This window comes from Abramis brama (genome assembly GCF_963993115.1).
Source record: "Abramis brama genome assembly, chromosome: 3".
In the NCBI taxonomy this organism is placed as follows: Eukaryota; Metazoa; Chordata; class Actinopteri; order Cypriniformes; family Leuciscidae; genus Abramis; species Abramis brama.
The window spans coordinates 51,080,523-51,108,364 of record NC_139965.1 but is presented as its reverse complement, the minus strand read 5'-3'; the positions used below and the strand labels follow the sequence as shown (position 1 = coordinate 51,108,364).

The 27,842-nt window shown below is 38.5% G+C and overlaps 1 protein-coding gene across 1 annotated transcript in view; it reads left to right on the top strand.

Moving 5' to 3' along the window:
* The window catches only part of LOC311079931 (phospholipid-transporting ATPase ABCA1), a gene marked incomplete at its 3' end in the record, with an annotated part of 231,838 nt that overhangs the window by 158,702 nt on the left and 45,294 nt on the right, over positions 1 to 27,842 (top strand). The window contains exons 32-38 of the mRNA XM_084109659.1: positions 10,368 to 10,462; positions 10,549 to 10,654; positions 20,164 to 20,238; positions 21,663 to 21,832; positions 24,627 to 24,804; positions 26,164 to 26,279; positions 26,369 to 26,513. Coding sequence (XP_083965785.1) covers positions 10,368 to 10,462; positions 10,549 to 10,654; positions 20,164 to 20,238; positions 21,663 to 21,832; positions 24,627 to 24,804; positions 26,164 to 26,279; positions 26,369 to 26,513 — 885 coding nt within the window. The remainder of the gene's footprint in view (positions 1 to 10,367; positions 10,463 to 10,548; positions 10,655 to 20,163; positions 20,239 to 21,662; positions 21,833 to 24,626; positions 24,805 to 26,163; positions 26,280 to 26,368; positions 26,514 to 27,842) is intronic.

Genomic DNA, 27,842 nt, shown 5'->3' with positions numbered 1-27,842 from the left:
GGCCTCAGCAGGATAACTCTAAAAGTAGAGGAAGCCTGAACATGCAACATGTATATGGAGGCCTCAGCGGTATAACTCTCATAAAGAGCAGAAGCCTAGCACATATATCAGCAATACAATAAGTATATGGAGGCCTCAGCAGTACGACTCTCATATGGAGAGGAAGCCTACAACAAATACTTGACACCAAACTAGCTTGCTATTTGCATGAAGGCCTCAGCAGAATGACTCTAAAAGTAGAGGAAGCCTGAAACATGCAATATGTATATGGAGGCCTCAGCAGTACGACTCTCATATGGCGAGGAAGCCTAGCACATATATCAGCAATACAATAAGTATATGGAGGCCTCAGCAGTACGACTCTCATATGGAGAGGAAGCCTACAACATATGCTTGACACCAAACTAGCTTGCTATTTGCATGAAGGCCTCAGCAGAATGACTCTAAAAGTAGAGGAAGCCTGAAACATGCAATATATATATGGAGGCCTCAGCAGTACGAGTCTCCTATGGAGAGGAAGCCTAACACATATATCAGCAATAACTATCCCGCTCAATAAAAAATATGGAGGCCTCAACAATACAACCCTTATATGGAGAGGAAGCCTACTACATATACAGACAAAAGCTAGCTAGCTATTTCCATGAAGGTCTCAGCAGGATGACTAAAAAACAGAGAGAGCCTGAAACCTGCAATATGTATATGGAGGCCTCAGCAGTACGACTCTCATATGGAGAGGAAGCCTAACATATAAACCAGCAATAACTAGCCCGCCTAGGCTCTATAAGTACATGGAGGCCTCAACAATACAACCCTTATATGGAGAGGAAGCCTACTATGTATACTGACACGAAACTAGCCCGCTATTTGCATGAAGGCTTCTGCAGGATGACTCTGAAAGTAGAGGAAGCCTGAAACATGCAATATGAATGGAGGCCTCAACAGTACGACTCTCATATAGAGAGGAAGCCTAGCACACATATCAGCAATACAAAAAAGTATATATGGAGGCCTCAGCAATACGACCCTCATATGGAGAGGAAGCCTACTACATATACTAACAGAAAAACTAGCTTGCTATTTGCATGAAGGCCTCAGCAGGATGACTCTAAAGTAGAGGAAGCCTGAGACATGCAATAAGTATATGGAGGCCTCAGCAGTACGACCCTCATATGGACGGGAAGCCTAACACATATACCGACAATAACTAGTCCGCCTAGGCTCTATAGGTATATGAAGGCCTCAACAATACGACCCTCAAATGGAGAGGAAGCCTACTACATATACCGACACAAAACTAGCTTTCTATTTGCATAAAAGGCCTCTGCAGGATGACTCTAAGAGTAGAGGAAGCCTGAAACACACAATAAGTATATGGAAGTGACTCCTATATTGAGAGGAAAACTACTACATATACTGTTTACATGCTAGCTTATTAGATAAAGAAACATATCTACTCTGTTCAGCTATACACCAAGCCCGATGCAGACCGTCAAATTAATCTTTCTCCATCATCATAGGTCCGCTGGGCCTGATGTTACTTTAAAATGGGGAAAGAGGGAAGGCGGGCTTAAAAGAGGAGGAAAAAAGCCTATCTGCTCCTTCCAGGGCGATCCTCCTCACGCCTAGTCTGGAAGTCCTCTCTCCTTACCCCCCGCCTTCTCCTCCTGGACTCGTGCCGTCTCATGGCCTTGCTCCGTACAAGAGGAGGGGCACGAGCGGCGACCGAGTCCCGCTGGTCCTGCCTACGCTCCTCGAAGCGAGGCGGACCAGGACCCCAGGGCCGTCTGGGTGCGGACCTGGACCGGAGCGGTATACAGGACCTGTATGCTGCTGAGCGCGCCTTCGCCTCTCTAAACTTTCCGATCACCGCCTCGACGGAGGTTCCAAAAAGTTCAGAGGTCGAAACCGGGGCATAGAGGAGAAAAGTCCTCTCTTTCTCCCCAATGCCAGCCAGGTTCACCCACAGGTGCCTCTCTGTGACCACCATGGCAGCCATCGAACGACCGATGGCCGCCGCTGTCTGCTTAGTGGCCCGGAGAGCCAGGTCTGTGGTGCGGCGCAGCTCGGCCACCGCATCAGGGGATAAGCCCTGACCCTGGTCCAGGTCCTTCAGCAGGTCAGCCTGGTACGCCTGCAACACAGCCATCGTGTGCAGTGCACCACAAGCCTGACCTGCCGCCGCGTACGCCCTGCCATTCAACCGAGATGTGGTCTGAAGGGGTTTGGATGGCAGGGTGGGAGTCCTCAGCGTCGATGCCCCCTCCCCCGCCAAATAGTTGGCGAAGGAATCTTCAATGGGAGGCATCGACGCGTAACCATGCTCCTGCATCGCCTCCACGTTTGCATAACTCAAACGCTGGAAGCGATGAATGCGCGAGGAGTATGGTTTCTTCCATGCCTTCACGACCTGAGAATGGAGGTCGGGAAGGAATGGAAGGCTCCCAGGAATCGATGGGGTGTGGCCAGAGAGGAAGCGCTCGTCGAGCCTCCCACGAGCAGCTTCCTCTCTTACGCGCTGCCAGGGCAACTCGAGCCTGGCAGTGGCACGCTCCATCACCTCCATCAATTCCTCATACGCAGGGCAGGAGGGCTGGGCAGGCTCAAGCATCTCAGCATCCTCGCCTGCCTCTCGCTCCTCCTGCTCGCCCCGGCTTGACGCCAGAAGAGCACTGCCTGCTGGCCTAGAAGATGCCGAAGATGCATCATCATCGGCCAGCAGCTCGTCCTCGTCCCGCGCTGAGTTTGAGAGAGGGGTGAATCTCTCTCAAACTCGTCAGCGAGGTCTCTTTGTGATCCCCACGATCTGAGTCTTCTCTCGGCCTCGGCGCGAGAGGGACCCGATCCGCGGGGCAAAGAAGACTGTCCCTCTCCCCTCGAGAAGAGGGACAGACGAGAACGAAGCGTCCTCAAGGGAAGATGCTCGCAGTGAACGCACTCCGCCCCCTCGAGAGCAGAGCGCGCGTGCTCTTCACCCAGACACCAAACACACAGGTCGTGTGAATCACCAGGTGCGAGACACCTCTCGCACGGGTAAACACACTTCCTAAATGTTTTCTTCGCAGATTTCTCCATACCAACTTACAGCACTCAGTAAATCAGTCCCTGAAGACGAAAAGAGGATGACATGTTCTCTGGGCGCTCTATTTATACTTCCTGGGCACCCCAGAGCGTCACGTCATGGCTGACGCGGGCCAATGCGATTGGCGGGTTTCCACAGGTACTTCAGTCAATGGTCATGCTGAGGCGATTCCCCATAACGTCGATGACGTATTGTCGAGGTTCCCTTCGAAAGGGAACAACTTTTGTCATTAAATATTTTAAATAGGTGTGGAAAAAAATAACAAATTATGTTCTTATAATTTACATTTTATGTTTAGTAGAAAATGCAGTTGATTTATTTATTTATTTATTTATTTATTTGTTGTTGTTGTTGTTGTTGTATTTAGGTAGTTGCACCAGTTTCAGTCTAGTCGCTTTTTTATATACTTTTACATTTTTGCTGCTGTTCTAAACATATTTTTGCCGTTACCACATGCAAGCTATATATCTGCTTGAATCGGAGTGTAGGAGCTCTAGGTTACCTTAGAAACATAAGTGGTTTGCCGTTGATTGCTGTTGTGACACTTGCGAACAGCACTGAACACGCACTTTGGCCGGTACAACTTGAAATATATTATTATTATACACTTCTCATAAAATTCGGTATGCTGTACAAAAAAAGTATTTTTAATTGGCTGCTTTTTTCTGCAGAAAGCTGATATCTAGTGATGTGTCTAAATTGTATTGATCATTAGTTGGTAAAGGGTGAGAGACCTGGCGAACCATGGTCAAAGATTTTTGCCAAAGAAGAGCCATGGGTTCCCGACCACTGCCATAAACTATCAATCGGATGATGTAGTAGATTGTGTGCAACAGGTTGTTAAGCAAAGTTTTGATAATGTTCTCAATTTAGAGACCTTACAAAATGTATTACATAAGGTAAGATACGGTAGCTTTACAGTAGATTTAATACATATAAAATAATATAAATATTTGGTCAAAGCAATATGATGTTCTATTTTGATAAAGCAGGGAAATTATAAACAAATAGACTTTTATGAAAAAAAAAATAGACAAGACAAAAAAATAAAAATAAAAAAAAAACATGCCAGACTTTCATAGGCACTTTTCATATGATCTGAACGAAAACAGAAACATATGTAGAGATCCAGATGAATGCTGCTCTATCAACAACAACATAAATGTATTTATTTATTATAATTTCAAGTTTCAAGTTTACTTTATTTATAAAGCACATTTAAAACAACCTTGGTTGACCAAAGTGCTGTTGTCACGGGTCTATGAAGGAGGACTCAAATGCAGAATGAGTGGTTTATTGACAAACAGTAGACAGATGACAAGATGTGGTGGGAGAGGTGAACAGTCCAGACCATAGGCAGGGATGAGACACAATGACAGCCGTTGTAACTAGCCGAGCAGCAGTTGTAACTAGCACAAGAGGACTGTAGGCTGGAGAGTAATAATGGCAGAGCAGAATGACACCTGAGAATACCAGCAATAGCCAGACAGGAACTTCAAGTACACCAGGCAAAGAACTCAGGGATCTCAGGCTTAGCACCAGGCTTGCTCCAAAGCAAAGAGTGTAAGCAGCCAGGGACGCTCTGCTAGCAGGACAGGAACTTAGTAACAAGAAACAAACAAACAAACTGACAACACAAGAGGGAAAGAGTACACATATAAAGGGAGCTAAGAACAAGAGGAACAGGTGAACATACTCAGGTAAACGAGGACTCAAACAAGGGAGCAGAGAACATGAGGAACAGGTGACAACACTCAGACAAACGAGGACTCAGCTAGACAAGAGGGCATTATACAGGGAAACAAGGAGGCAGGAACAGAGGAGCACATGGCCATGGCCAACACAAACAAAGACAGAGCCATATTATGTTGAAGTACAACACAAACATAGATACATGAAACAAAGACACAGACAAAGCTGCCAGGGCAGAACCCTGACAGCTGTACAAATTATATCTAGATCCATCCCAAAAAATTAAAATCACAAGATATCACTAAAATCACTTTCACAAGACATTAAACGCACAAGAGTACAAATAGGTTTTTAAAAGACTTCTAAACTCAAACACTGTGGACGCTGTTTTGATGTGTAATGGCAATTTGTTCCATAACCTGGGACCAGCTATCGCAAAGGCTCCGTCACCCCTGCATTTCAATCTGGATCTGGGTACTCGTAACAGATAATTGGTCTGTGATCTGAGCAATCTGACTGGTTTGTGTTCAATAACCAACTCAGTAAGGTATTGAGGAGCGAGATTGTTTAATGCTTTATACACAAACAACAAGACTAAATTCAATACGATACTGAACAGGTAGCCAGTGCAGTGAACGTAGTGTAGGCGTGATGTGATCCCGTTTGCGAATGCCTGTAAGCAGACGGGCAGCTGCATTTTGGACCAGTTGAAGCCGATGGATAGAGGAAGCAGGTAGCCCTTGATATAGCGAATTACAGTAATCAAGCCGTGATGAAATAAAAGCATGAATTACAATCTCAAAACTGTTCCTGCTTAGGAATGGTTTAACTTTCGCTAGTCTCCGGAGGTGGTAAAAACTGGAACTGACAACTGTATTAATTTGTTTGTTCAATTTTAGTCCACTATCCAATATAAAACCCAGATTCTTTGCAGCAAACGAACGATATGAAGTGAGAGAACCCAAGTCAACATTGCTCAAATCACTGTTCTCGGTTGGCCCGAACAGGACTATTTGAGTTTTGTCATCATTCAAATGGAGAAAGTTATTATTGAGCCATGCTTTCAATTCTTGAAGGCATTCCATCAATTGATTTATGGCAGACTTGTCATTGCACTTAAATGGTATATAAAGCTGTGTGTCGTCGGCATAGCAATGATAAGAAACTCCAAATCTTCTAAATATAGAACCTATGGGTAACATGTACAAAGAAAACAGCAACGGTGCTAAAGTTGAACCCTGAGGGACACCATATAAAACATGTGCTACAGTAGAAGAATGCTTCCCTATATTTACAGAGAATCTTCTGTTAGACAAGAAGGACCATCTATAAATAGATGTTGTTGTTGTATCAACTATTCATCACAGTGATAAATATTCATTAAACTGCGTCTGCAAGTTTCATAGGGCCTGGACTGAATGCATTCCAAACTTTACCCCAAAATCAAATTTTTAGACATGCTTTTTTAGGTTTCATTCTTGGTTGTTGATAGTAATCATACAGTTCCTCCAACATTTTTCACAACACTGGTTTGTAAAAGTGTGAACTATTAACTCACTTTTGTAGTTCCACGATCATATGGTGCTTTTTGAGGAATTTAAAAGGATAAATGTTACGTCATTGAAAGATTTATACAGTTTGTCTTCTTGGGTCATATGATGCTTTGAGTGAGGAAAAGACTGAAATTCAAGTAATTATTAAATGAAAATGTGGCACTTCATGGAAGCTCCCATTAGATTCCCAAAAAATAGTCCATGTGACTTGTGCACTATATTGCAAGTCTTCTGAAGCCATACTATTGCTTTATGTGGAACAGACATTTAAGTTTAGTGAAAATCTTTTTCTTTCAGTAATTAACTTTTAGATGGTACCCTAAAAGTTGCTTAAAGTTCTTCCTCCACGAACCTACGCACTGTATGTTTGTAACAAAGTTGCATAGTGCTAGCCTATAGTCTTCACTGGCTGCCCACGGACAACATTACTTTGACCTGCCCTTTAACATTGAAGTTGTGGCTGATGACTGTAGAGTTTGTTATGTGATGTCGACATGTCGAGACTGCTTTCTGCGCTGTCAAAGCAAGACCAAAGGATTCCATAGAATGAGGACTCAGCTTGGAATTGATACGGTAAAACCGATGCCATCTTTACTGTTTGTATCGCTGTTTCAAGGGCTGAGGAAGATCTGGAGCTGAAACACACTAGACTAATCACAATGGACTGGGCCATCTCACCAATCAGAGCAGAGTCAGCTCTTGTAAAGGAGGGGTTTAGAAAGACCAAGTCCCTGATCGAACCTTGATTGAACTGCAATGTATATTATGCGAAAATGTAAGTGTTTTTATTTTATTTTTATTTTATTTTTATCTTGGATGCATGTAAACCTATTGTAGGAGACATCTAAAACAAAATTGGGAATCTTTAAAATAGCATAATAGGGGCACTTTAAGATACTATTCAAGGACAATCTGTTACTTCATGGAAGCTCCCATGAAATTCCCCAAAAATTAGTCGATGTGTACTATATTGCAAGTCTTCGGGAGCCATAGCTTTGTGTGGAACAAAAATGTAAGCAATTTTTTTTTTTTACTGAAATCTTTTTCTTTCAGTAATTAATGTCCAGTTTGTGCCCGTGAATTATGTCTGTTTGTTCGTCTGTACCTACACTACAGTAAAATGCTAAATGGCATCAAATTAGCCCACTGACCTTTTCAAACACGATGTTGTTGTAAACTGTATTTCACTGCAAACGGCCACCATTAAAGCATTTTGATTGATTATTATGTACCGTCTGGTCTTGGAGACGTCAGCTGTAGCACAAGCAGTTTCTAACAGGACACGAGCACAAACAGTTTCTATGATCGGCTTTCAGCCACAGTCAGGAAAGTGAAGGATTCTTCAGTTTAATCTCTTTATATTTGTGTCCTTGATAAGTGAAAGAGAGGAGGCTGACGCTTTGCATTGGTTTCTTAATGAAACACTGGTTTCCATGGCAATGACAGGTCATTGGTGTAGTTAACTTGATTTTTTTGTATGAAACCCACAAAAAAGGCTTTTTTTTACCCATATAACTTGACTCGTATACACAACTGCGTTTGTGATCCAACACAAAAGCAAACCCCTGAATAATTTGAATATAGACTGGTTTCAGTTATCACAGCTTTACACATCGTCCCATAGAAAACAAGTGGAGATTTGCCAAAACAGTGAAATAGAAGTAATATGGTTTAAGTAATGGATAATAAAGTAACCCTAAGTGGATTCAGTCTAGTAAGTGTTCATCTTGAAATATTACTAACAATATAAAAGTTATTCTTAAAATTCAGTAAAGATTTCAGAGCAAAAATGATGCATGTGCTACGAAGAATTAGCTAGTATTTTTTTGTCATACGTACATACAGCACTTTGCCATGTAATAAGCAGGATGATGTGCAGTAAGCTAAATAAACAAACCCTCCACTTTGTATTATTCTTTTACATACTGTGGATAATGTACATGTAATTTGTTAATTTCTGACAATATCATGCATGTATTTGCATTTATTAACATCCACATTGCTATGGTATTCCAGCTTCTGTCTAATATTTGGCTGGGAGATTTGTTGGCAAAGCTCCAGTTTAATTTTGCGGAGAGGAGAGCAGTAGTAAATGACAGATGATGAAGATTTGATGTGATATCTAGCAGGCTGCAGTCATTTGCAAGGGCTGAGAAATAGCGCAAATTGGTGAGAACAAAGACTCCATTAAATGATTTGATGGTAATTTTTGTCCCTTTGTTGACACTCTTTTTCCTATTGAGATGTGATTCAGGACATATCAAATGTATTGTCCTTTTATTTTAAATATTCAGTAGCTTTTATGTTACTATATACTGCTTGATGCTAGTCTGATAATAGAGCTCAAACATCCCTTTCATTTCCTCCATAGGGGAATTGATTTTTAACTTTAACTTATAAAACCTTTAAAGACAGCACTACCCTGAGCCCCAAGGTTATTAATTGATGGTATATGATTTCGTTAAAGCTATTAGTATGCATTATTTCAGCTTATTTCAACAAATTCCTGATGAAAACTACATTCATCAACTACACCCACGATTCTGCAAATAAATCTCCTCCAATCAGAGAATTGCAATAAGCAAATCCTGCCAGAATAATTATTTAGCTCCACTGCTCCACTACCATGAAGCAATGCGAATGATGCAATATAGTCTCTCTACACTCTCAAACTACTTAAATATTTGTATATAAAAGCATATTTTGCAATAAACATAAAATATATACACATTCAACATCTTCTATTGCAACTATTTTTGTTCATGGAAAAGGGGACAATTTTTGATTTGATAAACATGGACTAAAAGCCACAAAACCACAGTTTTGATTTCAAGGAAAAAGCAATATTAGAATTGTTCTGTTCCCTCTCTGTGAATCAGCGTATAATAGATGTTCAATATCACAAGGCTTCAACAGTGTAACCCTGTGCCTGTGTGTGTGTGTGTCAGAGCTCTTTCATTTAGGCCAGTTTCTGTGTGGATCTGAGTCAGCGTCATTAGCGTCACACTGATAGTGAATCAAAGAAACACAGCATGTGGGTGGTTTTATTGTTTTGATTTGTCATTCTGGAAGAATCTGTGTGTGTGTGTACATGTATCAGTCTCATGCACTGTTAGGAATGAAATTGTGCAGTTGTTGCATTTAAAGGGATAGTTCATCTAAAATCAGACTATTCATCCCAAAGCCACACATGAAATGAACATGGAAGTGGACATTTTGGAGAAAATACCAAATGAATTAGGACTGTCAAGCTCTAAAATGACAAAAAGTACTATAAAGGTCCACATAGCTGTATTTTTACTATATTACTAGTTAAACTAAAACAAGTAGAAAAAAGTAGAAAAACAATTGAAAACATTTATAAAGTTTTATAGCCTGGACCTTCCGGTCACCCCGGGGTCCCAAGTTCTTTCGTCCTGAGTTGTGCCGGGACAACTCCACACCAGGACAGGCATCTGTCTGCATGGCAAAGTGGGCATTTCGTTCTCCAAAGTGTCAGCTGGGATGCGGCGCGAGTACCTTCGAAAGGGAACGTCTCAGGTTATGCATGTAACCATGGTTCCCTGAGAGGGGAACGAGATGCTGTTGCCATACTTCCTGCATACCTGGGATCTGCTTGCTTCAGCCTATTAAAAGATGATCAACAGATGATCCACATTTTATGTTACCTGACAAGACATTTGGTAACACTTTATTTTGATGGTCCCTTTTGAACTTTCTGTTGAATATAAGTAACTTTGCAACTACATGTCAACTAACTCTCATTAGAGTATAAGTAGACTGTCTGCTTAATATCTGCTAACACTTTATTGTGATGGTCCTCCAACAGATATTATACTGACTATAAGTAACTTTGCAACTACAACCCTACCAGTCTATTAATACTCTACTAACACTCTAATGAGAGTTAGTAGACATGCAGGTGCAACATTACTTATAGTCAACAGAATGAGTTAAAGGGACCATCGAAATAAAGTGAAACCAGACATTTTACAGTGTATGTGGGTTCATAATTGTTTTATTTGGTGTGTTTTTTGTAGAGAACTCAGAACACCACAGACACCCTTCAGAACGTCACGGCCCGAAACATGACCGACTTCCTGCTCAAGAACTACCAGAAATCAGGCAAAATACGGTAATGGCACACACTCATTTCACAGCATGTGCCGAATGAAATATGATCAAACAAGCATAATTTGGTGTGTTTGTGTATGCATGCAGGTATGGAGGAATCTCTGTAGGTGGTGTGAACTCGCAGGTCAATCTGAATGAGTCTGACATTACAGCAGTGATCAGCAATCTCAAATCATTCTTCAACATCTCACAGGTGAGAGCGCTGCCGCATTAGGACATTACTGACATCCTGCCCTCCAGAAATGACTGGTCAAGAGTGGCATTATGGGCATTTCTGACTGATCACAGTCTTAGTTTTTTCATCCGTCTGAAGAGATACGTTTCTGATTGATGTGATTCCAACACCTTACAACTCATTGCATTCTACAAACCACAGGGATCTGGCTTCTGGCAAGATGTTTACTTTTTTTCCAATTATGATGGTTTGGTATTTTAGGTGCCCTAACTATATTCACTGTTGCACCACTTACATGTTGCCTGATTTCAGTGTTATTTACAGAGAAATTGCAAAATCCCTTTGTTGTAATGTTGAATCATGCTGTATTTACTATATTTTCCAGAAAATAAGTTGCACCTTAGCAAATTTGCATTGTTAAGAAAAACAATCACAAAACAAACAAACAGTAAATGACAAAACAAAAAACAGATAAGTCAAATTTTATTTAATAAAATTTAATTTATTTCATAAATAATGTAAAATAGCAGTGCGTAATATAATTTATAGTGGCGTTCATTCAAACAATATTTATTAAATGCCAAACCTAAACAGATTTACAAAACAATGGCACAATTGCAGTTTTCTTTTGCATAATTTAGTCAATTCTAAACTATTTTCAAATTTTTCTGTTTTCCGTTGACTGCATTTTAGTGTTATGAGGAGGAGGCTGGGATGTCAGATTAACAATGCTAGAACTGATTAGTTTTTTGTGTATTTGTGTGTTTTTTCCATCCATATTCTATTTTGCGTGCTTGACAATAATATCATTATATAAGTCACAGTACATTTCTGATGATTCGGCAGTTGAGGTTAGTTAGGTAGCAACCTCTGAACAATTAGCTTTTTTTGGTTTTGTTTGAGAATGTAAGGGTGAATTAATGAAGTTAAAGTATGTTGCTTTCATAAAAAAAAGCAAAAACATTGGTCTATGTAGTTTGAAAATACAAAGGTGTACCACTTACATACTACATACATAAGTGATCAGAATCAGTTAAATATACTTCAGAATATTAGTTTAATTTGTTTTTGATAACAGTGGTGATTAAAGCCAAATTATCAAATGCAGATTATCAAATCAAATGATCAAATTATCAATCTTTATTGCAGTTATCGTAACAGTGTGTATTTGTTTCATTGCAGACAGCTTTACTAGGGACTTCTTCTTCTCTTGAGTCTGTGGCAGCCCATAGTCACCATAGCAATTTTGGAGTCTCTAACTCAGACCAACCCATTTTAGATTTGCGTTGGCCGCAAGAGTCATTTATCCCGCCATCCTGCTATTATAATAGCAACAGCGCCCGAGATCCACCCACAAAGTTACTTGCATTTCGCGTTTGATACTTGCGTTTCAGATCGTTAAAATAGGGCCCACTGACACCAAACATTGTAAGTGTCATTGTCACCATACTCTGACTACACCACATGACCTATTGGTCAAAATTGATAAACCATTAAATCATATTACTTGTGACTGTATTTATGATTTTTCATTTACTGTGCCTAAAATAATCATAAAATGTATTTAACTGCTCATTGTAGCAGTTGGTCTGACGCTCCCAGCCATAATATCATGACTGCTTGCAGCTATATTTTATCCTGGTGTTGGTAACATCATATTAATTTTCATTAACAAGTTGCAGCTATCATTTTTACATTTGCTGCATCAAATAATTTGTTCCATTTGCATATACAGTATGTTTATCAAAATCTCCATTTAAATGCATGAGAAGCTTGAGCACGTGTCAGTGATGAAGTATGCTTTATTTTCTGTTTTTAAATGGCATGCAAAGCTTTTCAGGCCTTTGAAACTATTTAAATGAAGTGAAAATTCCCACCAGGTCTTCACTTAGCATTTGCTTATTAAATATGGAGATAATGTTTTTCTCTCGGTGCAATTGTGTTGAATTTTTTAATACTTAGAAAAGGAAATCTGTTGTTCTCCTTAAATTCAGATAACTGTTTATTCCCATGAATATATTCCTTCATATACTCTTGTCCTTTTTAAATAGTGAGTAAAAACTGGTTTGAATAAGGCTGCCAACCGTCCTGTATAATAGAGAATTGCATTCTGTATAAAATGTTTTTGATCTTACTATATAACCAGCTCGTTAATTAACATTTTATAGTCATTGTAACTAAAATATGATTTTAGTTTATATAAAAATATACTAAAAGTCGTCACATCTCCGGTGCATGCGTTTCATAATTGTATTGACTCATTAAGTGAGTTGTTGCAATCGAATACAAGTTGCTCATTGCAGTTTGTAAACTGGTTCAATACTGAAAATAATAATAATCAATAACTTGAAGTTCAATAACTTCAAAATAATTATTAATTTACAAGCTGAAAGAAAATAAATTATAATTTGGTGCGCATCTTCCCATGGGTTTGGTGTTAATTAAAATATCTAAAATACAATAAACAGTTAGTCTGTTCATCTCCACAATTCCCTCATATCATAATTTACCCAGGTAGAAGCTAAAATTATGTGTGTAATGATCTATGCCACCCTAGTATGGATTTTTTTTTTTTTTTTTTAAATATTTAGATGTCAGAATCAAAGTGATTACACCTCAAATGCTTTTAAGCATTTAATGTGAATATCCTTTTTATTAACATGCATATCTGCATGCATAGACTAAGACTGTGTAGCATTTTGTTTGTCTATGTGCAATATTTATCTCAGTCTGTGATTTTTTGGTAACACTTTACAATAAGTTTCCATTTGTTAACATTAGTTAACTGCATTAGTTAACATGAACTAGCAATGAAAACGTCAAGTCAAGTCAAGTCATCTTCATTTATATAGCGATGTAGATTGTTCCAAAGCGGCTTTACAGTGATAATAAGAAATTAAAGTAACAGAGATTGTTTTGGCTTTATAGCAGCTCTAAAATAAAGTTATTGTCCAGCTAAAGTTAGTTTTGATTGATTCACTTCCGTCGCAACGATCATTAGTTATTAACTTAGGGGGCGCTAACACAACACCGTTTTAACAGAAAACTCTTAAGTTCTCTCTGTGCAAACTTTAAGAACGCGAACCTGTGAGAATGCTGATGGCGTGCACATGCGTATTATGAGTTCAGTCTATAGGTATGCGCGTTTGAATATATGTGTGCAGGCGTGTAGTGTGCAGGCGTGTAGTCCTTCCCTACAAACCAACCCTCAACAAACTACTTGTCTGGCCTTAAAATTTATAATATAGAATTTTATCGCTTCTGCGTAGCCACGCAAACCGGAATTATCCCTACAATGCTTTATCTGTAGAGAGGTAAAGGGAGGGGAGGGAGGCCTTCACAGGGGAGAGACTAGTTGACACTTCAGGACTGCGCTGTCGTCACGTCCAGACGCAGGTCCCTCATCAGATCTGGATATGGCCTGGATATGGCGGACTGCGGTAAACCTCGGGATAAACAGAGAGACTAATATTAGCGTAGACTCCATTCTTCTTATGATGTAACGAGTACATCAGGATTTATGGGAAGTGTTCCCGGTTCCGGCTTACCTAATCTTTGCAGCCTAACATTGAGTGTGTCTGCTTCCCGGACAATGTTAGGAAGACTGTTCCAAAGTTTTGGTGCTAAATAGGAAAAGGATCTACCGCCAGCAGTCGATTTTGACGTTCTAGGTATTATCAACTGGCCAGAATTTTGAGATCGCAATAGACGTGAAGGACTATAATGCGTTAAGAGCTCGCTCAAGTACTGCGGAGCTAAACCATTTAGTGCTTTGTAAGTGATCAGCAATATTTAAAAATGTATACAATGTTTAATAGGGAGCCAATGCAGTGTTGACAGAACGGGGCTAATATGATCATACTTCCTGGTTCTGGTTAGAACTCGAGCTGCTGCGTTTTGGACCAGCTGTAATTTGTTTATTAAGCGTGCAGGGCAACCACCCATAAGAGCATTACAATAATCTAGCCTTGATGTCATGAACGCATGAACTAATTGTTCCGCATTTGTCAATGAGAGCATATGACGTAATTTAGATATATTTTTAAGATGGAAAAATGCGGTTTTACAGATACTAGACACGTGACTTTCAAATGAAAGATTGGTATCAAAGAGCACATCCTGGTTCCTAACCGACGACGAAGACTTGACAGAGCAGCCAACAAGTGTAAGATAATGTAGTGATTCTGACAGGTCAATTTAGCTCAAAAGGAATTATTAATTAATTTATAGGGAATTCGAAATAATCACTTATTACGGCCAAGCAAATGACTCGTCCAGGGTTCATTTGAACCGGCCGTAACTATCAGCTCTGCAGCGGATATAAATATCCAAACTATAGTGAAACACTATTTATTAACAAGGTAACTTAGATCAGCAGTTTAAGACATTAAATTTGTAAGCACATAACACAAGTAACACTTCTCTTTAAAATACAAACAAGACTTTATTGATTATTCTAACACATAAAACTAATATCTAACACAAACACACGCACACACATTCATACGAGTTGCAGAAAGAAAGAGAGTGAGGAAAGAATGAGTTTTAAGAGTGAAATGATGAAATCCCAAGTTTCTATGCACTTATAAGACCTGACCTAAACAAACCATCAATCATTAATTTAACCCTTCTATCGTTTCTTAGGCGGGTTATTAAATCTATATCAATGCACCAGTTCAGCTTAAGAGTCTGGAGGCTACTTTCTTGTCTTTGCTTTTGGGGATTCCCTTCGTCAGCATGAAAGGGGTTTCCCCGGTCCGTTGGCTGGCGTCTCCTCGTGCCTGAGATGTCTGGGGCGGCCAATCACGTGGTGTGCTGGCGGATGGATGGAAAGTCTTTGTTGCTGGAAAGCAGGCTTTGCAGTCGAATCGTGGACCGAAACTTTGCCGCAAAACTTAACTTAGAACCGAAACTCACGACGGAAAAGGAAAGAAAACTAAGAAAAGAAAGAAAATTGAGACGAGAGTAGATGGATGGCTTGAATGAAGCTGTTTAACCCATGTTCTTTTGAGTCTGTCTAGTCACTTCGTCATGGCTTCTCCATGATGGTTTTCGAATCTACTTTTTCATTTTCTCTTCTGCCCAAAGCTTTGTTCGGGTCCTAAGATTTTAAACTCAAATATTTGTCCAGCCTCCTGTATGAGTTCTGACCAATTAGACACTGTCTTTATTTGAGAGGTGGCATTTTCTTCACTTCTCATCATAAATTATGCGTTATCTGTGATCCCCTTACTCTCCAAGCTCTAGCAGAGAGTACAGAGGCCACAGTTTAGACATCATTACTATTATAAGAATACAAAACATTTTACACAGATTTCAATCAAGCCATCTTTTGAATTAAGAACATACGATCGTACTGATAGGAAACAAGACACACTTTCATTCAAACATCTAATAGTTATAACAAATCATGACTTATATATGGGATCTAAGCATATTAGACACACATATAGGTTGTAGACACAATATAGAATTATGTAGTTGAACGATGTTTGATTATAAGTCCATCAATAATTGTTTTGGGATGATTTTATGTATTTTTGTAGTTAAAGTCTACAAAAATAAAGTAGTCTCTAAAACTCTTTGGTTTTAAGAGATTTCAACCTTGGGGTCATTGAGAGTTCCTTAAGGAGATGGTGGTCTGTTTTGTATATCTGTCGTGGGATCCAGCAACTTCTGCTGTTATCTTGATCGAGCTCTAAACGGTGCCATCTCTGAACCAATCAGTCTTTTCAAAACCATCTAATCATTGACAACGTTCTTCCTTGAGTTGCTTTAGTTGGCCATAAAGTTCTTAGCGTAGTAGACTGGCTGGAGCCTGGATTTTATGGCTCTGGATTGGTGATTTGGGGTCTGGAATGTTGAGTTCTGTGTGGAATTATGTTTGAACAAATCACCTGGAAGATTCATTTGTGTTTGGTTCACCCTCAAATCCTACACAAGTGTTAGACAGTATTCTAGGTTATTACGTGAGGAAGTTTTTTGTCCAATAATTAGAATATATGTTTTTTTCAGAATTAAGTAGTAGGAAAATACTAGTCATCCAATTTTTTATATCAGCTATGCATTCCGTTAATTTTGTGAATTGGTAAGTTTCGTCAGGGCGTGAAGAAATATAGAGCTGAGTATCATCAGCATAACAGTGAAAATGAATTCCATGCTTCCTAATGATATCTCCCAAGGGTAGCATGTATGGAGTGAACAGTAACGGTCCTAGTACTGAGCCTTTTGGTACGCCATACTGAACTTGTGATCGATGAGACATCTCTTCATTTACTGCTACAAACTGATAATGGTCAGATAAGTATGATTTAAACCATGCTAATGCAATTCCACTAATGTCAACATAATTTTCGAGTCTATTTAAAAGAATGTTGTGGTCAATAGTATCAAATGCAGCACTAAGATCGAGTAACACTAATAGCAAGATACAAACACGATCGGATGATAAGAGCAAATCATTTGTAATCCTAATGAGAGCAGTCTCAGTACTATGGTACGGCCTAAATTCTGACTGAAAATCCTCGCAGATATCATTTCTTTCTAAAAAGGAACATAGTTGTGAGGATACCGCCTTTTCTAGTATCTTTGACAGAAAAGTTAGATTCGAGATCGGCCTGTAATTGACTACAAAACGGCCTGTAAAACGTGTAGGTTATGACTGTAACCTCTGTTCCCTGAGAAGAGGGAACTCACACTGTGTCAATGACGCTATGGGGAACACCTCTGCGTGAACTGGTGTCTGAAACGCTTATCTAATCACAGCAATCCTATTGGCCGGCGACAGCCTATGACATCACTACTAGTGCAACCGACCCTTTAAAGCAAGGGGAGTACAATCTTGCGCTACCGGATTATCGAGGAGGCCTACTGTAAGGCCTACAGCTTCGACTTTCACGGACGTCACCCTGGACAGTGCTTTGGCTTTCTAAACAGAGTCTCTAACATTACTTGCCTCACTTGTGGAGGCATCCGATAGGCAGGACTGCAGATAGTGGCAGTAATCACTCACAGACCGGATCATAGAGACGGGCATCCTGGAGAGTAGAACTCAGCATAGCGCATTCTAACCCTCTGACTCTACTCAATCCTGGATCTACACAGTGCTTCAGGGCCCTGTGGAGGCTGGGCACTCTGGAAGGGACCCTGATAAGGGCAGCACCTCCAGATCTAAGGTTTACATTGCCAACATGCAGTGTACTCAGCAGAAGGTCTATCGACCCTTTAATGCAAGAGGAGTACAGTCTTACGCTACCGGACTATAGAGGAGGCCTACTATAAGGCCTACAGCTCCGAATGTCACGGGTATCAGTCCGGGCAGTGCTTTGGCTCTAAGGGAGCATACTCAAGCATCCCAAATGGGAGGGAGTAACTAATCTGTCTCTACCTGAGCCTGGGTGGTGAAGGGTGATAACATGCGAGCTATGGGTAGCAAAGTACTCTAAATAATGACCCTAACAAGGGGAGTACTATCAGTATGACCCTGAGGAATGTAACAGAGTCGAGGCCTATTATCTTGTATTTTTTACAAGACAGATTTTACATTCTCTACTAAACCCAAGGAAATGGAGGCCACATTCAACCTTATGACTTGAATTATTTTATTCAAGGGGCTCAGCGGAAATAAATAATTTTTCAGTTTTAAGGCCTAGCTGGATAAACTACTCTACTGCACGGATGCCTGAGCATACTGCTTCTTACTTTCTAGAGAGAAAGGCCTAACAACGCCCATGAGATATCTGCATGGGAGGCTTTTTTGAAGATAGCCTGCTACCCATGCTACTATCTACCTTGTAGCACCACTAGCATTTTTACATCTAGTGCAAAAGGCGGGCCTTGGCTAGACAACTCTTGTAGTAAGAGGAGGCCAGTACTAGGTAAAACTAGATTTACAGGAAAAAAAATCTCCTGATGGGATCTAGCTCTAAGGAACCTACACTCAGATACTGAGAGGCTCAAGGCGAGAATGCTCAGCAGACCGCCACCATTTTCCTAGTTACTAAGCCTAATACAGATATTGAGGCGGCCGACACACGAATAGCATATGACTGAAGTTCAGAGCTATAATCTCACAACTACTCTCAAAGTGAGAGGGGACCTGCTTCTCTCGTATAAGGTGGCAATCAAGGTAGCCCGACATGGGCCAAATGCTTGACACTCTAGTTCTATCTGGAGCTGACAGAGTGGTGGCCTCAGTAGAATAACTCCTGCTAGGGAGGAAGCCATCTCACACAGAATGTTTTTTTTTTTGCTCTCCTAACAATGCATAATTTTATGGGCAGTTGTGTTTTATTATTATTTATATTTAGCATTAGGACTAGCAACCCTAATTATTACACAAAATGTAATGCTGTTGAATCCTTGAGGATGAGCAGAGTTTGTACTTAAGAGCGCGAGCGAGTCTCTCTGGCATCGTGCCAGTGTCTGTGTCATCTAATGGGATTTTAATGCTGCTTAGCTCTGTGATGGACGGATGTAATGCTAATAGAAGGACGTTAGGACTCCCTTACAGGCACTGGAGAGTTTTTGGCACCTTCACTTTGAGTTATTAGTGTTCATCGTGTATTTACAGTGTCGCCTGGGGAGCAGCGGACATTATCATTTGTGTCTGATATCTGTCAGTCTCTATTGTTTTGTCTGAAGTGGAATTTACCTGATTTGTATACCTCATAAATATGACTGCTTTTAGGTGGACTGATAAAAGCACTTATATGGCCGTATTTTCAGAAGTTGTGTAAAATCCAGTCAATCAAATTAGAATATAGTACAGTGAGAAAGTGCTTTCCAGTTGTTATGGCCCTTTGTTGGTGTAATGGTTTGGAGGGAGTAACATTGACATTATATTAGTTAATTTGTATGCTGAAGTAACAAGTAATTATGATTCAAAAACTGGGTGTTTTATTATGTAAAAGGGAAGTGAAACGGTGAAAAATATGTAAAATACACTACCGTTCCAAAGTTTGGGGTATGTGAGATTGTTTACATTATGCTCACCAGGGCTGCATTTATTTGATCAAAAATACAGTAAAAATATTAAATATAATATTAAATAAAATATTATAAATATTATTACAATTTCAAAAAGTGTTTGCTATGTGGATATATTTTAAAATTGAATTTATTCCTGTGATTCAAAGCTGAGTTTTCAGCATCATTGCTCCAGTCTTCAGTGTCGCATGATCCTTGCAGCTGATTTGCTGCACAAAAAAAGAAAACAGTTGTGCTGCTTCATCATTTTGTGAAAAACATGATACATTTATATCAGGATTCTTTGATTAATAGAAAGCTCAATAGAAAAGCATTTATTTGAAATATAAATCGTTGTAACATTATAAATGTCTTTACTGTCACTTTTGATCAATTTAATATGTCCTAGCTTAATAAAACTATTAATTTCCTTAAAAAAACTACTGACGCCAAACTTTCGAACAGTATGTTTCTTTCTATATACAACAATGGAACAATCTCTCTCTCTCTCTCTCTCTCTCTCTCTCTCTCTCTCTCTCTCTCTCTCTCTCTGTGTGCAGAATAACCAGACCGAACAAATCTTCCAGGCCATTCGGTTGGTTCTATTGGAGATGGGCACCAGAGACAATGTGAAGGTAAGCAGCGGGAAGTGGCCGTATTTAGACAATATCTACAGCATCCAATATCAGAAGAGATCAGAGTACAGATCAGAAGTACATCATTTGAACCAGACTTTACCATTTTGAAAGGGAGATTTTTAAAGTTTCTGAACTCTCTGAAATGCCTCGATTGTAGTCTTGAGTTTTCTTCCAGGAACATACACATCACATATTCCTCATTTAAATAATTCCCGTCCAAGACATACTGTATATACAAAATAAAGGGGTGAAGCCTGTTAGAGTTGTGTTAGTAATGTGTTGAAACTCGCAGTTATGGTAAGGGGTGTGACATTTCTGAAACAGAGCGCATTGTCCTTTTCAGAAGGATGGGCTTCATAGAGTTAAACAGAGCGTTACTGACAGACAGGGAAGAGAGGTGCTGCAACAATGTAAAATATGAAACAAAGGTGCTTTTTGAACATTAAAGCATGAAAACCTATTCTAGTAGACCCTAAAAATAAAATCAAGACTTTGTAACAGGGCATAATATGGCCACTTTAAAAAGAGCACAGATGGAATGTGAGAACGTCTACCGTATGAAGGTCTCAGATTGGCAATTGTGATTGTGTTCACTGCAGGCCAGTGATAGACTCAATGAGATAGAAATAAAACAAAATAAATATTGATTTCAAAAGGTCTTGATGTCTCATCACTGATTTGCTTTTAACAATAATGTATTTTGTCTTATGTCTAATGATCTTCTTTTTTAATCAATTTATCATGTAGAGACATTTATTCATTCATTCAAAGTTTGCTTCCTTAAAGAGTGATGTCATTTTGATAATGGGGCATTATGATGGTAACAGGGTTGAAGCGTAACCTGAGGCGTAACATTTATAAATAAATTTTAAAAATTAAAAAAATAAATAAACATCTAAACACACTTGCATGTTTTTAATAAAAATGTGTTTTTACTAGAACAAAAATGTAATATGGACAAAAAGAAAAACTATAAATACAAATAAATACTTATTTACGAATATGTAAATTAAAAATATAAGTTGCTAGGTTTGTATTTATTTGTATAAAAATGCTTGTAATAACACATAACATTTGACATTAACTATTTATTAAGTTATTCACATATTGAGTGAAACACAAAGGCATCCGCATTGTACAATGAGTAAATCATTGTATATAGGAGGATATTACAGTTTATTGTTATTGTTAGTGTGATATTACAGTTTATTGTTAGTTGGAAGAACTAGTATTGTTTTAGTATTATTTATATAGTATATTTATTATTTTTTGAATTCTTTTTTATAAATTCTGTTTTGTTTTATTTTAGTTTTAGTAATGTTAGTACTTCAACTTCAGCCTGGGAACATGGGAACATGATGGACATGTATTTGAACAAGTGTGTGTGTGTGTGTGTGTGTGTGTATGTGTGGTGTGTGTAGGTGTGGTTCTATAATCAGGGTTGGCATTCACTCGTATCGTTCCTGAACGTGGCCAGTAATGGCATTCTGAGAGGAAACCTGCCAGCGGGACGCAGAGCAAATGAATACGGCATCACAACATTCAACCACCCGCTTAATCTCACTAAAGAACAGCTCTCGTTTGCATCACTGTAAGTATCACACAACACACACATACACAATGACTGCAACACACAATTAGAGCATTTAAATAATAAAACACATGTAAACTATATGGACAAAAGAATTGGACATTATTGAATTCAGATTTTTCAATCAGACCTATTGCCACAGGTGTATAAAATCAAGCATTCTTGATTTCTTGACCATGCATTCTACACTTCTGAAGAGCTTAATGAATTACTGCATAGGACTGTGATAAGATGCCACCTTTGCAACAAGTCAGTTTGTGAAATTCCATCCCTGCTAGATATTTAACAGTCAACTGTAAGTGGTATTATTGGAAAGTGGGGTCATTTTGGAACAGCAGCAACTGGAAGTGGAAGACCACGTAAACAGAGCGGGGTCACCAAGTGCTGAGGGGCATGGTGTGTAAAAGTTGTCAACTCTCTGCTAATTCTATGGCTGAAGAGTTCCAAACGTCCATTGGCATTAATATCAGCACAAAAACTGTGCGGCGGGAGCTTCATAGATTGGGTTTCCATGGCCAAGCAGCTCCATGCAAGCCTCACGTCCACAAGTACAGTGCCAAGCACCGGATGGAGTGGTGTAAAGCACACCGCCTCTGGACTCTGGATCAGTGGAAACATGTTCTCTAGTCTGGAGTGATGAATCATGCTTCTCTGTTTGGCAGTTTGATTGGCAAGTGTGGGTTTTGCGGATGCCAATAGAACATTACCTGCATGATTGTGCCTACTGTAAAGTTTGGTGGAGGAATAATGGTATGCTGGGGCTGTTTTTTCAGGGGTTGTTCTTGACCCCTTACTTCCAGTGAAGGTAAATCTTAATGCTTCAGCATACCAAGACATTTTTGGACAATGCTTCCAACTTTGTAGGGACAGTTTTGCAAAGGGGGGATCAAATATTAATGTTTATGTATTTATATTGCGATGTCATAACAGTCCCTGTTGGTGTAATGGTTAGGTGTACCAATATTGTTGCCCATATAGTGTATTTTGTATTAATAAATCACATTACTGTTATTATTATTAGTAATAAATGTTATTAAAAATAAACCTTTTTATTCAGCAAGGATGCGTTCATTAAAAATGACAGTTAAGACGTTACAGAAGATTTCTATTTGAAATAAATGCTGTTCTTTTGTACTTTCTTTTCATCAAATAATCCTGAAAAAAAAAGTGTATCCGTTTCCAGAAAAATGTGAAGCAGCACAACTGTTTTCAACATTGATCATAATAAGAAATGTTTCTTGAGCAGCAAATCTGCAGATTAGAAGGATTTCTGAAGGATCATGTGACACTGCAGACTGGAGCATTGATGTAGATTCAAATTCAACTTTGCATCACAGGAATAAATTACATTTTACAATATATTACAATAGAAAACAGTATTTTAAATTATACTAATATTTCACTGTTCTTACTGTATTTTTTTATCAAATAGATGCATCCTTGGTGAGCAGAAGAGACTTATTTCAAAAACATTCAAAAACACTTACAGCTCAATATGATGAATGCAGTTCCCTTGCAAAACTGGGATGCATTCCCTGTCTGAACGTGTTTGTGTGTGTGCACACACCTGTGTTTGTGTGTGTATGTAGGGTTTTTTGTGTGTTCATCATGCATAATTAAACTCAGCTTGTGAAGGCATGATGATCGCAAAACATTTGTATGAAGATGACTGGTTTGAAACAAGGGGTCAAAAATGGACCACAGTAAGAGCATTGAAGCATCATACTGATCACTGACACACAATTTGTGTGTGTGTGTGTGTGTGTGTGTGTGTGTGTGTGTGTGTGTGTGTGTGTGTGTGTGTGTGTGTGTGTGTGTGCGTGTGCGCGTGTGCGTGTGCGCGTGCGCAGGTTAAATGACCATCTTCTTGTCTGTAATGAGGTCGTCAGTTCCCTCTAATCATGAATAATACATTCCTGAAACTCAATCACCTTCACCGTGTGAGAGATTGTGTGTTCAGCATCAGGTCTCACCTGAACGTCAGTGAAGAGAAAGTAAGAGATTGAATCTATTAGGCATAAACAGCAGGGTGTCAAAAAAAATGAGGAAACATGAAACGATTTCCCAGAATGCCCTGCGTGAGGTGGATGTTGTGAAGTCAGAGTTTGTTAAAGGTTTATTCCCAAGTAAATTTTGACACCTTAAAGACCAATTTTTGAAAAAGACCAAGAAAGTGATCTTTCTCAGAGACCCACATGGCATCTCGATTTAAAACTACATAACTACCTATTAATCCGATGTTACAAGACCATCTGTTTTTAAACATGTTTCTCTGAATATTGTGTTGGTTTGGGATTTGTTGGTTATTTTCCCAGAACTGTAACATGTTACCAAGCAGTTTTGGCCAATGTAAAGCTGTTATATATGACATCACACTGTTTAATTTAACAGTAGTAAATAACACAAGCATGACAGTTACTGCATTATATTTATTTATTATATTTACATATTTACTAAAATAATTGGAAATAAATTATTTGAAAATGTATCAAGGAAATGAGAAAAAAAAAATATCTTGAAATGAATGCCAACGAAAAAAGTATTTACCTTTCTGTTATTAGACAGAACTGTTAAACAAAGACGGATTCTGTCAAAATGAAAGTCCTACTTATGACACTTCATCTATTGGCCGATGCAGATGATTTAAAAAAAAGCCAAATATCGGCCATTTTATATATATATATATATATATATATATATATATATATATATATATATATATATATATGCTGTAAACGTGCATGTGTAAATTAACCATAGTCATAATCTCACATCATGTTTTCCTTTCTTACAGGGCCACGACCTCTACGGATGTGGTGGTGTCGATTTGTGTGATCTTTGCCATGTCCTTCATCCCCGCCAGCTTCGTCCTCTTCCTCATCCAGGAGCGTGTCAGTAAATCCAAACACCTGCAGTTTGTGAGCGGCGTGAATCCTACCATCTACTGGCTGGCCAACTTCGCCTGGGACATGGTACATCTGAAACACTTCACATTTTGTCGTTGCTGTGCCTATAATGTTCCTTCTGCTCTAAAAGATGGATGAAAAGTGGAAGGGTGCACGAGAACTAAAAAGAGGAGCTGAGATAGCTAATTAAAACTCTATTAAAACTCTATCAATTTACCGCTGAATACGGTTCACAGCCTCCATTGTTCTATGTCATATGTTACATTCTCAGTGGAGAGAGATAAATTCACCTTCACTAATAAATTGCTAATAAATTAATTAGTGTCAAGGGAGATAAAAAAGGGTTTGCAACCTATGCAGCAAAAAAAAAAAAAAAATGTCTTACCCTATACCATTTTAAAAACTGCTACATGAATAAAGAAATTCTACATAATGATGTGCCATATTTTTTTTTGCCCCAAATTTGTGTTGCAAACTAAACCCATGAATGACTAGTTGCACCTGTGGACAACACTGTTTATTTGCATGCATAATCTAGCTGCATGATATCATATGAAATAGCTGTATCTAAAAACTGATAATATCTGGTTAGTAAATAGGATGCAAGTTTTTGAAATAACGCACACAAAAGGGACTATTAGGACTACATGATTTTTTTTTTTTTTTTTTTGGGGGGGGGGGGGGGTAATAATTGAAATTTTCTGAAAATATTGAAATTACAATTTAAAGATAACAAAAAAAAAAAAAAAATAGAATCCAGGTTTGCTGTGCTTATTTGAAAGAATGCACAATTTGACCCTAAGTTTTGAGATTGTATTTTGATATCACTATAAAATAATAATTATCTTTATTGTTATAAAATAAAATATCAAACAAAATAAATATTACTACAAGAGTATTTCACTATGGAATACAAAAAATTATTTTGGAAAATAATTATAATAGTTTTATTTTACAGTACATATGTAAAATTACAATACTTATATTTGTATTACTTATATTTCCTAATTTCTTAATTTTTCTAAATTAAAAATTAAAGTTTAAGTTTAACACTTCTCCTTTGGTGGCAGCAGGTTTATGAACTTGTCTCATTGAAATCTGGTGTAATATTTAGCATGTTGCGTTTTCAAATGCACGTTATAAGTGATGAACTCACAGCACTTGTAGATATGGAGTTCATGTGAAGCAGCATTTACTGCAAATCATGATCTGCTCGTGTGTAAATGAACACGGTGTAGCGCTTACTCTGAAATGTGCAGTGCACAATTGTTCAAATCAATTGTTAAGCAAACAAAATTGTGTTGTGATAATAGATTAATTCATATTACTTAATTTATTCACATTACATTTAATCTATTGTATTTCTTTTGTTGTTATTGTTCTCGGGTGTCTTTAAGTATTACGTTTGATTCTGTTGTGTTTCAGTGTAATTATGTCGTCCCGTGTATCATCGTCATCGTCATCTTCCTGTGTTTCCAACAAAAATCTTACGTCTCTCCACCCAACCTGCCTGCACTCATACTGCTGCTGTTGCTTTACGGGTGAGTGTGTGTGGTGGTTGTTTGTTTTATCTTCGCCTGGAGTTTAAATGTGTTTGTAAGTGTTTGCATTGTGTGTTTTTGTCTCACAGGTGGTCCATCACTCCGATGATGTATCCCGCCTCCTTCCTGTTCAGCGTTCCCAGCACAGCGTATGTGGTTCTGACCTGCATCAACCTCTTCATCGGCATCAACGGCAGCGTAGCCACATTCGTCATGGAGCTCTTCGACGACCCGGTGAGACTCCAGCACACACACACAATTTACTTAAAGCCTGCAGTGAAAAACAGACATTGTGTCTGTTATTTTGATTTATTTATTTTATTTACTGACAATTTGACAGTTTCTTTACTCAGGTATATATTATTTCTTCTGAAGAGTGTGTCATTCATATCATCTGTGACTTACAAAGCACAAAGCTTTCTTTCAGCCCTTCCTGATGCTTAGGATCTGTTCACACCAAGAACAATAACTATACTGATAACTAGGGGTGCAACGGATCACAAATTTTGGTTCAGATCCTATTATAGATTGAGTCACGGATCACTTTCTTGATGTGAGACAACAGTGTTAATGTCTTTTCGACTTTAAAGTAACGGCAGCGTGTGATTACAATAAACATAACATTTGTTGGTGTGGACGCTAATATTGTTATACCAGTTTATCCAATGTACAGATTACGGTATTTTAACATTTCACAAAAGTTACCGTTTGGTCTGGTTTTGGTTTCGTAATAAACACACTTGATATTTACACTTTTTTTTTTGGACTATTTAATAGCATACCATAAAGGTGTGTTTTTTTGTTTGTTTTTTACAATGTTTCTAAAACATTATTTTGGTTATAACGTTTTAGATGTGGTTTCTAAAACATTTTTAAGATGTTGAACTGCAACATAACCTAATTTCAACCAAAATATAACATTGTGAAAATGTTCTTTGTTTGCTTGGGTAAATGCTGGATGAATTCAAGCTGTAATCATAAATGTAAATTGAATTGAATTAATCAAATTATCCAGGGCTGTTAGTCTGAGTTTGCAAAAACAAAATAAGCAAATATTTTAGTCAGACTAATGCTTAGGTCGATGTACTGTTTTAGTCCAATTAAAATGTAACTTTTAAATTGTACTAAATAATAAATAAGTGTGCTAATAATTAGTTAAAATAATAGTGCAGCCATCTTCATGAAACCTTGTAAAGACGACAATAAGATTTGCTGTTTAGTCCTGTTAGCTGCTCTAAACTGCTGTATTTCAAAGATTTTATGCCATAAATTGGTGAATCCATTGACTAGATGCCCCAGTTAGGTTGTTGAATGGAGCAGAATTAAGGCACTCAGATATTTTTAAAGCTGAACTTTAAACACGTTTGTGTGTGTATGATGGCGGACATGTGTCTTGGAGAATATGGGTCAGTGTAAATCCTGTGTGATTTCACCATCTCTGGTGTTTGTGATGATGAATGAGCATGAGGCTCGTACAGTAGTTGGCAAGAAAACTGTTGCATGATTTCTTCAACTATGTGAGAGTGTGTTTGATGAATTGCTCGCTGCTGAAGACGGCTTGAC